This window comes from Opisthocomus hoazin, chromosome 17 (genome assembly GCF_030867145.1).
Source record: "Opisthocomus hoazin isolate bOpiHoa1 chromosome 17, bOpiHoa1.hap1, whole genome shotgun sequence".
Classification (NCBI taxonomy): Eukaryota; Metazoa; Chordata; class Aves; order Opisthocomiformes; family Opisthocomidae; genus Opisthocomus; species Opisthocomus hoazin.
In genome coordinates, this window is record NC_134430.1 from 2,669,290 (window position 1) to 2,680,332 (window position 11,043).

Below are 11,043 nucleotides of genomic sequence, written 5' to 3' on the forward strand. Positions count from 1 at the left end.
CGTCCCGGTGCCGCTGGTGGGAGGACTGGGAGGGTGTGATTGGGGGGGGGGGGGGGGGGGGGGGGGGGGGCAGCGATGGGGTCCGGGCCGTGCCCCGAAACACCCCGAGGGCTCCGGTGCTCGGGAGGGGCGGGGCCGGGGGCGGGGCCTGGGCGGCGCGCTCGCCCCGGCAGGAGGTTTGTCCGCTGGCGGCCGCCATCGCGCCGCCGGCCCCGCCCGCCATATTGTGCCCGGCGCAGGCTGAGCGGCGGCCGGAGATGGGTGAGGGGACCCGGGCGGCGGGAGCGAGCCGGGCACCGGGGAGGCGGAGGGGCGCGGGGTTGGGGAGGGGGGGGAGGCCGAGCGGCGGGCGGGGCGCCGGAGAGCCCGCAGCTGGCCCCGCCCCGCCGCCGCCGTGAGGGGGGCGGCTCCCGCGCCGCGGCCTGGCCCGGACCCCCGGAGCTGCTCCGGAGCCCCGTTCGTCCCGGCAGCCTCGGTGCGCGCTCCCGTAGCTCCCCCGGAGCCCCGGCCGGGTCTCCAGAGCCCCCGCTGCTCGCCTGTGGCCCGTCCCGCTGCTCCCCGTCCTGCACCCCGCGGGCCTGGGGACCCCCCGGTACCCTCCTGCGGCCCCGGCCTGGGTCCCACAGCCCCTCACGCTGCCCCACAGCCCCCCCACCTTCCTCTGGTCCCCACTTGTGCCCCCCCATTTCCCTTTTCTCGGCTGTGGCTCCTCTCTGCGCCTCTGTGGACCCCACAGTCCCCAGCCTGGCCCCCCACAGCCCCCCCGCCCTCCTCTAGTCCCCACTTGTGCCCCCCCATTTCACATTTCTACCCTGTGGCTCCTGTCTGCCCCTCTGTGGACCCCACAGTCCCCAGCCTGCCCCCCCACAGCCCCCCCCCCCTCCTGTAGTCCCCACTTGTGCCCCCCAATTTCCCGTTTCTTCCCTGTGGCTCCTGCCTGCGCCTCTGTGGACCCCACAGCCCCCGTCCTGCGCCCTCGCAGCCCCCACTGCTCCTTCTGAGGCCCCAGCTGCCCTCCTGCAGCTCCCAAGCGCACCCCCGGACTGCCCAGCTCTCTTCCCAGGCCCCACACTTTTGCCCTACCACTTTTCGCTCTCAGACTGGTTTGTCGTGGTGTCCTGGGGCCTCAAACGTGCTGCCTGCACCTCCCACCGACGTCCTGGCTGTCTGGTGCCAGCCCCCAGCCCCACGTTGGGTCCCCCACAGCCCCTCCTGTTCGCCAGGAGTTGCTCTGCGTGCCCAAGTCGTGCCCTGGCACATGCTGGGGATTCTGCCCGGTGCTCTGTAACCCCCTCCGTTCCCCCAGCCCTGTGCCCCTCTGGCCTGCATGATGGCACCCGTCTCGGGGTGGCTTTGCTTTGCTTGGGTCTAGCCCCAGGCGCGGCCCCCTGCACCCTGTCCCGCAGTGCCTAGGACTAGTACAGCACTTTGCTGGAGGACTCTGGAGCCCAGCCTACACTTTAAAATTTGTTTCAAGTTTCTAAACCTCCAGCAAATTTCTTTTACTCTGGATGCTAATTGCTGAGTGATGCAAACTTGAAATTAGCAACCAGAAAAAGGAACGTTAAGCCACTGATATAATCTGATCTGAGTGTCTTCACAGCTGAGATTTCACTTCCAGTAAATGGTGTATGATCACCTTGTCCTTTCCCAAAGTTGCGTGGGTTCTCTTAAGGCTAAACAGGATCCAGAGAAGGTTTTTAAACCCTTGGTATTATTGTTTACACTGTGACAAGCAAGCACTAGAAAAGATGAATTTTGGGCTGCCCATTGAGCTCTGTGCCATGCAGACATTGACAATAAATGCCTGACAAATACTAGAGGGTTCTTTCCCATATGAAAGGAGCAAAAAAGGAAAACCCAGTGTGTGTGCTTTTGCAGTGTCCCTTTAAAAGAGCTGTGAATATTTGATTCCAGCACAAAATTGGGCAAAAAGAGGCCTGGGTAATATCCCCAATTTACTGAAGGCTTTGGGCGAATTGTTTAGCATCTCCGTAAGTGTATCGCTCTGCCGGTAAAACAGGGACAGCACTGCAGCGATGGAGATTAAATTCCTTGTAAACTGCCTTGGGTTGGGAGAGGGGCACGAAAAGCTGCTTCCTGCTCCTGTGGAAGCCTGTGTACGCTGGGCTTTAGACTCTGAATGAATTCACAGCGCCTGGACAAGCTGCTGCGTGTCCCAGGAGCGTCAGGAGCTATCTGGGGCTGCATCTATAGCCTGTGGCAAATACAGGAGATTTAGAAGGAGGTTGAGCAAAGTCGTGTTATCCCGCTTTGTGCTGCAAGCTAGGCCTGCGAGTGATCGGTTACCGCTGGTCACCAGGATGTGGCAAGCAGGTGAGCCGTGAATTACAAATCTTTTCCTTTCAGTTTTAAGGACTGAAGACATAATCACGCTGTGAACAGCAGAGAAGCCACCTCCAAGAACAACCCTCCGCACCCTCTGTTGTTATGGCAGGGGGAAGGCGGGGCCCTAACCGTACGTCCTACTGCCGAAATCCCCTCTGTGAACCCGGGGCCGCTGGCGGCTCCGGCCATTCCACGAGTTCCTCCGTCACGGGTGTGCGCTCACGCACCAGGTACGTCCGGCTCTCCGCACCCAGGCAGGCCAGCTGCTCCTCTCTGAGGCAGCTGCGAGGCCGCCTCTGTCTCCCCATCGCACACGCTGCTGGTTCTCCTGTGGGTCAGGGATTTGTTGACTCCCAGTGTCCAGCTGAAATCGTTTTCCCAGATGTGGCAGTGTCCATGCTATGTGTGGTAATTGGGATCACTGGGTTCTAATTTGCCCGAGACTGTTAAGTGCTTTATCAGACCATGACAGAGTTCCAGGAGTGTTCAAAAGCCTTGAGTGACCCTGGAATGGAAAGTAAGAATAGAGACAAATTTTTGGACTCTGGAGTGCTGGTGGTTGCATCTCCTGTGCCCTGAAGTTGATGTCAGGTGAGGCATTTCTGGGGTAGAGCTTACCTAGGTCAGGTGGTGTGTAGGCTGCAGTTTTCAGGTTCTAGCCTAGCTGGTTGGTTGCATTTCTGTGACTGAGGCAGAGAAGTAAGGAGAAGCAGAGCACTGAGAGCGATACCTAAGCAGGAGGTGCCTTACGAACTCTGCAAAGAAAATGTTAGATCTGTCTTAACATACTCCCTGATTACGGCCCTAGGCCAAGAAATTTATGGGTTTACAGTTACTCAAACAAGTTATTGCAAGGCCACAGAAGGTGGAGCAATCCACCTTGTACATACTTTGCTGTGAGAGCGTGCCCGAAGGTCCTTATCACAAGCAGGTAACGCGTACAAATCTGCACCCCGGCTTACCTGCAAGTGATCCATCTCGGTAGCCGTACCCCCCCGTACCCCCCACCGACACGGCAGTCCCGGCTGAGGAGTCCCAAAGCGTTCACGCGTGGGAGAGCCGTGTTGCTGCTCTTGCAGGAGCACCCTGAGGTCTTGTGTGTCTGTTCAAAGCACAGAGGATTTTGTGTGTATATTGGAAGCCCTTTTCTGGAGGACCAGAACAGGAACCGTGTTCTGTGGACAGGAACTGAGTTTACTGGCGGATTTCTCGATGCTGAGGAGCCGATTCAGTCTGGACAGCTTGGGAATCTGGGGGTTTCAGGAGACAGCTCCGGTCCCTGAAGCTTTCCCCTCATGGATGGCCGTATTTTAGGCTGTCAGCCTTCTGTTTGAAAAAGTATGGGCTGATCCACCTGTGTCCAACCCTGGGCGAGAAGCCTTTCTGCAGTCGCACTCGGAGACTTTTGTGGTTTCGTTTTGGGATTCTCAATAGGAGTTTGTGCTCTGTGGTTCCTTTGAAACCCACACCCAGATTCCTTTGACTGTTGTTATTTAGAGATTGCAAATCGGGAGAGATATATCTCGTAGATATTAATTCCCTTCCCTTTGATTAAAAGGGTTGCTGTCTGGGATTGTGTGCGTGCTCACACAGGAATATGCACCTCTGACTAAACCTGTTTTTCCTCCATAGTTGAACAGAAGTTGAAGAATGAAAAAGGGCTTGTGTTTAATTGCTCTGTATTTCATGTTCAAGCATTCTTAGAAATGTAAATAGCAACTCGAGGTCTAAAAGCTTCCAATTAATTAAGAGGGCCACTGGTTGCCCCTTGAATAGCCAGACGCAGCCACGGCCTTTGAACCTGACTCAACGCAAGGGGTTTAATGTCAAATGGCCTGGTGCTGTCGGCTGGCCTGGTTCCAAACATTGCTTTCGCTGGGCAAATTCCTGCTCACGTCTGCCTGCAGCAGTCATCCCAGCCATCCTCGGGGTGCTGACGCTTCTGCTTTGTGGCAGGCATTGACCACGATAGTCAGCTCAGGTTTCTCAGGCAGTATCAGACCTTCTGCAGTCTGTGGGCTGGAGGGCAGCGCTGTGTTTGTCCCAGGGAAGTGACTGCTGGCTTTTGCTTTACCTTGGCAGGAGCGGTTCAGGTACAGGCCTTTCCAGCCCGCCTTTGGCAGCTCAGACAGTCGTCCCCCTCCGGCACTGTAAGATCCCAGAGCTGCCTGTGGAGAGGAGTGTGCTGTTTGAACTTCAGCTCTTCTTCTGTCACCTCGTTGCTCTGTTTGTCCACTACATCAACATCTACAAAACGGTGTGGTGGTACCCACCCTCGCACCCGCCTTCGCACACGTCGCTGGTAAGCACCAAAGGGCAGCACCTGCCTGGTGATCTTCACCAGCTTCTCTTGGGTCGTTAGCTGCAAAGTTCTCTGTATGTGTTTGGTGTGAACTACGTCTGACTCTGCGGCCCGAGGGTTGCTCCTGTGACTCGTATTTTGGGGTGAATTTTGGGGGCTGGCTGTCTGCTTGGCATTCTCTTGCTGATCTTGGAAGAGAGAGTCCGAGGAGAAGAGAATAACTTGGGAGCTTCTCTGTTGAGCGTGGGTTTCTGCTGCCTGATGGCAGGTGGAATCATTTTGGTTTTATCCCTGCAGAACTTTCATCTTATTGACTTCAACGTGCTGACAGTGACAACGATCGTCCTGGCACGCCGGCTGATCGGTGCTATCGTGAAGGAGGTAAAGTCCCCAAGCAGATCTCAGGACTGTTCTTTCCTCTCAGGTGAAACGTAGAGCTCTGTGTCCCTTTTGCCGTTCCAAACTCTTCTGTCCTTTTCCAAAGAACTTTGTGCTATGTCCAAGTCAGAAACCGAGGCATGGTTTCTAATGGGAAGAACAGAGAACAGAAATGAGCACCTCAAGCCATTGCTCATGACTCTCTGTCCTTCTGTGACTGTTTCTGAATTACTGTCTCAACTAGACTGTAGTAATTCTGCTTTCTTCCTTGTGAAGAACAGTAGTTGGCTCTTCTCTTGTTCTCTTAATTACTCTGGCTTTCTGCAAGGAGGAACCAGTGCAGTTGGGTTTCTGCTGACTGCGGAAGCCTTCCTTGGTGAGCAGGTCCAGGAGAGTGGGCTGGTCACACCAGTAACTACCAGACCTTAACGAGAAACTCTGGTTTTCTCTCCAGAGTTTCCAGCTTGAGGAATGAGGCCCTGGGTTTTGGAGAGTCCAGATCCCAGCCTACAGAAAGCCTCCCCTTCCTGGTGGCAGTCAGACAGAGCCTTTCACTAGCCCTCCTTCGTGCATATGAAGTTGATTTTACAGATTGAGTGCTGCTCATTTACTGTTTGCTTCCTGTAGGGAGGGTGGATGAGTCTCCCCTCTGCCCAGCTCTTTCTTCTCTCCCCGCAGGCTTCGCAGAGTGGCAAAGTCTCCCTGCCACGCTCCGTTTTCTTGGTGATCACTCGGTTTGCCGTTCTCACTGGCACAGGCTGGAGTTTGTGTCGATCAATAATTCACCTTTTCAGAACCTACTCTTTCCTTAACCTCCTGTTCCTGTGTTACCCGTAAGTATCTCTTCTGTCACTTACCTGTGATTTCTAACGTTGCTTCAGTGCAGCGGGTGTCGCTCAGTTGAAATGAAGCCTGAAAGTAAATAAGCACTCAATTACCTGGTAACAGAACTTAAATTACTCTTTTCCCTCTCACTGTGTCACTTTTCTCCTTGGTGGTAGGGCATGTCTGTAACATTTACCTGTATTGCAGCTTTAATATAAGCATTAGTTGTGGTTCTTAGATTGCTCGTGTCTTCTGAAAAGGAGTGTGTGCTTTTCTCCTGCTATTTGGAGAACCCACGTCTTCGGTTTACCTCAGTACTTAGGTGCCTCTGCCAGGTGGAGAGAGTCAAACAGCTTCCCTGCTTCGTGTTAACTAGCGAAAGGAAGCCGGCTCTGCTTCCAGTCGAGTAGTGGAAATAGCTCCCTTCCCTCTGGTAGGTGCAGGAGGAAGCATCTCGGAAAGATCCGAGATGTGGTGCTGGTGTTTGAGGTCAGACCGGCGAAGCTCTGTTCTGGAGTTCCTGTAGGTGCTAGATGCCAGTGAGGAGAGGGACCTGAGCGTCAGGCTGGTCTGCTGCCAGCAAAGGCGTTGCGCAGGGAGCGCGTGGGGAAGTAACCACCTTTCTGCACTTTGCTGCTCCAGGTTTGGCATGTACATTCCCTTCCTTCAGCTGAACTGTGACTTGCGGAAGGCGGGTCTCTTCTCCCAGGTGGCCAACATCGGTCCCAGGGAGACCGGCGAGGTGAGCTCCAGGGGCAGAGACTACCTGACCGTCCTGAAGGAGACCTGGAAGCAGCACACTCGACAGATGTACGGCATGGAGGCCATGCCCACGCACGCCTGCTGCCTCTCCCCAGATCTCATCCGCAACGAGGTGGAATACCTGAAAATGGACTTTAACTGGCGGATGAAAGAGGTGCTGGTGAGCTCCATGCTCAGCGCCTACTACGTGGCCTTTGTGCCGGTCTGGTTTGTGAAGGTGAGCGAGGGCTGCAGCTGCTCTTGCAGACGCGGCTTCTGCAGGCGCGGGCCTGGCTGGGGAGGGTGGCGGGGAGGTGGGCGCTGGGTTACGGAGCAGGCCTGGTGCTCGCTTCTGGCTTGGCTGCGACGTGGGAGAGGTTCGTCAGGGCTGGTCTGTGCGCACAGCCGGCTGCATCGAACCCATTTACAGAGGCCTGGTGAAAAGTAAGAGGCAAAACCATCTAGGTTTAACTTTGCTTAAACTCTGGATACCAGAGGACAGGCTTGTCCTGGTGAAGTGTATTCTGACCGTCACGAGCGTGCGCATCCATCTTCTCGGGAGCGGTGGCTTCCTCCTGCCTCCCCGGGAAGCTGGGAGGACTCCAGGCCAACCAGTCCTCGACGCTGACCTTCTGTGAGGACAGAGCTCCGGGGCGAGGGGATCGACTTCAGTAAGGGAGGCAGCATGAAGGAGGGTGGACCTCGTTAGGATTCTTAGCTGTTTTATTTCAGTTCCTAAGATGTTGTACGATGAGACGAGTGTCTGGTAGTGAGTGTGTCACACCTGGGGGATGAGCCTAAGTCGCCTTCCCCCGAGGGGCTGGTGCTCCCACCCATCATCGTTGATTGATCTGGGGGAGCATCAGGAGCTGTCTCGCTGTTTCTGGTGATGGGTGATGATAGCAGGAATGTTTGGCTGTGGTGTGTTCAGGAGTTGTACGGCAGCCACCCTGTGTGGGCGCTTCTTTTTCAGGGAGGATGAATAGCTACGTGAAAAGCCCTTGTTTTACCTGCCTGAGCGCTTTGTGTTTTGATGGCTTTGTTAGGTGAGGCTGTCCAAACACGTTGTCACGCGTCCTTCTTGTCCCCCCACAGAACACTCAGTACTATGACAAACGCTGGTCCTGTGAGCTCTTCCTCCTGGTCTCCATCAGCACCTCTGTGATCCTGATGCAGTACCTCCTACCTGCGCGCTACTGCGACCTGCTCCATAAAGCCGCGGCGCACCTGGGCTGCTGGCAGAAGGTCGATCCGGCCCTCTGCTCCAACGTGCTGCAGCATCAGTAAGGAGCTCTCCTGGGGCTGGGGCTGGAGTTTGCTCTTAGCTGGAGTCAGCAGAGGCTCAGCGGGGAGCTCAGCTTTCCAGCCACCTCTCCTCCTCCTCTTGTTGCTTAAAAAAAACAAAAAAAAAAAACCACAAAAGAAAGAAAAAAGAAAGCAGAGCTGTGGGCTGAGCCATCCGACAGCACACGGACGCTGTCTGTGCTGTCGCCTTCCCAGCGCAGCAGGCAGCTCTGAGTTTTGGCAAGCTGCCTCCTGCCCCTGGCCACAGGTAGCTGCCGTTTGTCACTGCCGTGGGTAACGATTCTCAGTGGGCTGAGCTCTGCCCTCCTGAATGGCAGCAGCATATTCCTGTGCCCAGCAGCCAGACGTCACCCTAGCTGGTGGTGGGAAGGCAGCAGACCCCCCTCCAGCCGCTGTCTGCACCCGTGGAGGTCGAGATGCGAGCTCTCTGCTTGTTTGGTGGCTGACAAGCTGACCATGAGCCAGCAGCGTGCCCTGGTTGCCCAGAAGGCTGACGGTCTCCTGGGGTGCATTCAGAGGAGTGTGGGCAGCAGGGCGAGGGAGGTTCTCCTCCTCCTCTGCTCTGCCCTGGGGAGGCCCCATCTGCAGTGCTGTGTCCAGTTCTGGGCTCCCCAGTTCAAGAAAGATGAGGAGCTACTGGAGAGAGTCCAGCGGAGGGCTACGAGGATGAGGAGGGGACTGGAGCATCTCTCCTGCGAGGAGAGGCTGAGGGAGCTGGGCTTGTTCAGCCTGGAGAAGAGAAGGCTGAGAGGGGACCTTCGAAATGCCGATCAATATCTGCAAGGTGGGGGTCAGGAGGACGGGGCCAGACTCTTTCCAGTGGTGCCCAGCGACAGGACAAGGGGCAACGGGCACAAACTGGAGCAGAGGAAGCTCCAGCTGAACCCAAGGAAGAACTTCTTCCCTCTGAGGGTGACGGAGCCCTGGCCCAGGCTGCCCAGAGGGGCTGTGGAGTCTCCTTCTCTGGAGATATTCCAGCCCCGCCTGGACGCGGTGCTGTGCAGCCTGCTCTGGGTGACCCTGCTTGGGCAGGGGGTTGGGCTGGCTGACCCCAGAGGGCCCTGCCAACCCCGACCATTCTGGGATTCTGTGATTCCCGCAGGTGGACAGAGGAGTGCATGTGGCCGCAGGGAGTGTTGGTGAAACACAGCAAGAACGTGTACAAAGCCGTGGGGCATTACAACGTGGCGGTGCCCTCGGACGTCTCGCACTTCCGCTTCCACGTAAGATCACGTCTCCTTCGGGGACGGAGGCGTAGCCTCGCGGCAGGATCACGGCACCTCGCTCGGTGCCTGATTGTGGTCTCTCCCACAGTTCTTTTTCAGCAAACCACTGCGAATCCTCAACATCCTGATTCTGCTGGAAGGAGCCGTCATCTTCTACCAGCTTTACTCGCTGATTTCTTCGGAGAAGTGGCACCAGACTATCTCGCTGGCTCTGATCCTCTTCAGCAATTACTACGCCTTCTTCAAGCTGCTGCGTGACCGTCTGGTGCTGGGCAAAGCCTACTCATACTCTGCCAGCAGAGACTCAGAGCAGAAGTTAAATTAAAACAATTGCACTGATGCTCGGCTTATTACAGAACAAACGAAACAAGAAACCCTCAGAGCTTTGTATTTTTGTTACCACTGCTTTTTTTTTCTTTGATAACTGGTGTAATTAAAAGGAAAAAACATATTTTTTTACTCCCAACAGTTGTTGGTGTGTTTGTTGTCTGGCAGAACCCCCCTCCCTGAGAAGGCCTCCTCCTGTTTGAGTTCGGGAGCGGTGATTTATTGGCAGCGGAGCTGAGTTCAGAGAGGTGCAAATGCTGGAGTCGCAGCTCCAGCTGGCGCCGAGTGGGAAGATGAGAATTACCGGGACGTGGGACCCCACAGCTTCAGTCTGGGATCCTCTGCACGGGGGTGAGCCCTGATCCCGCCCGTCCCGGGGCCCCGGGGGGACGCGTGCGGCCCCCCCGCTGCTCGGGGGCCGGAGGGGTGGGCTGCGCTGTCTCACTGAACTGATTTTATGTCCTTGCTGCCCCAGAACTGCTGCAACCCCCCAGCTCGCAGCTGCCGTGGGCGCCGGTCTGGGGCCTGCAGCGGTGCGAGGGGACTGGGGGGGCTCGGGGGGGCTCAGGGTCCCCCGGCTGCTCCCGCTTTGCCGTTCCGTGAGGCTGTTGGGTGCTCCCCCCCACCCCTTGCCGCCTCCGTGCGCGGGAGAAGGAGCGGGCTGACATCGCCGGGGCGAGGAGGAGGAGGAGGAAGGGGCGCAGCTCCGCACCCCGCTGGCTCGGGGCTGGGGGCAGCGGGGCCGGCCCGGAGCCGCCGCCGTCGCCGCTACCGGGGGCACCGGCCGTGCCGCCGCCGTGGCCGGGCCCAGGATCGGGCCCCCGCCCCTGGGGGCTCCCCCCCCCTCCGCCCCCTCCGCCGGTGCCGGATCCGGGCTTTGTTCCGCTGCGGCGCTGCCGCCGCCAGGGGGCGCCCGGGGCGCGCGCGGCCCCGCTCCTGGTGCCACTCGCGCTCCCGGTCCCGATCCCCATCCCGATCCTGATCCCCATCCCAGTCCAGGTCCCGGTCCCGGTGCCGATCCCCATCCCGATCCCGGTGCTGGTCCCGATCCCGGTCCAGATCCCCATCCCGGTCCCGATCCCGGTTCCGATCCCAATCCCGGTCCCGTCCAGCCCCGGCGCATCCCGGCCGCGCCGCCGGGCTCCGGGCCGCGGCCCCCCCGCCGCCCCCGCCTCCAGAGAGATCGTTGCGAATGAAACCGGAGCTGAAACCCCGGACCGGGCGGGCGGGCCCCGGGGGAACGGGAACGGGATCGGACCCTGCCGCGCTCCGAGCCGGCAGCGGCACCGTCCCGGTGCACCGGGCGGCAAGGGCGGGCCACGGCCGGGCGCGGCAGCAGGCGGACCCCGGGCGTGGCGCGGGGTTCTCAGTGCTCGGCGGAGCCCCCGGCCCTCGGCATGGACCCACTGGGAGCGGAGCCGCCACCGCCCGCCGGCACGGCGAAGGCCGCGGCGAGGAAGAGGAAGGAGCGAGAAAAGCGAGGCCCGGGGCTGGCGGGGAGCCCCGAGGGGCTGGGGTGCAGCCGAGCCCCCTCCCCCGGCCCCGCACCCACGGCCAGCACCGGGACGGAGCGGAGACATGGACCCGAGC

The 11,043-nt window shown here is 58.4% G+C and overlaps 1 protein-coding gene across 1 annotated transcript; it reads left to right on the forward strand.

Annotated features, from left to right (window-relative positions):
• Positions 1-180: 180 nt before the first annotated feature.
• TMEM39B (transmembrane protein 39B) lies at positions 181-9,584 on the forward strand. Its single transcript, XM_075438139.1, has 9 exons — positions 181-261; positions 2,371-2,579; positions 4,432-4,651; positions 4,949-5,032; positions 5,708-5,862; positions 6,497-6,833; positions 7,691-7,878; positions 9,003-9,123; positions 9,215-9,584. Exons 2-9 carry the CDS (start codon positions 2,452-2,454, stop codon positions 9,449-9,451), a joined length of 1,470 nt encoding a protein of 489 aa, XP_075294254.1. The 5' UTR covers positions 181-261; positions 2,371-2,451; the 3' UTR covers positions 9,452-9,584.
• Positions 9,585-11,043: the final 1,459 nt, after the last annotated feature.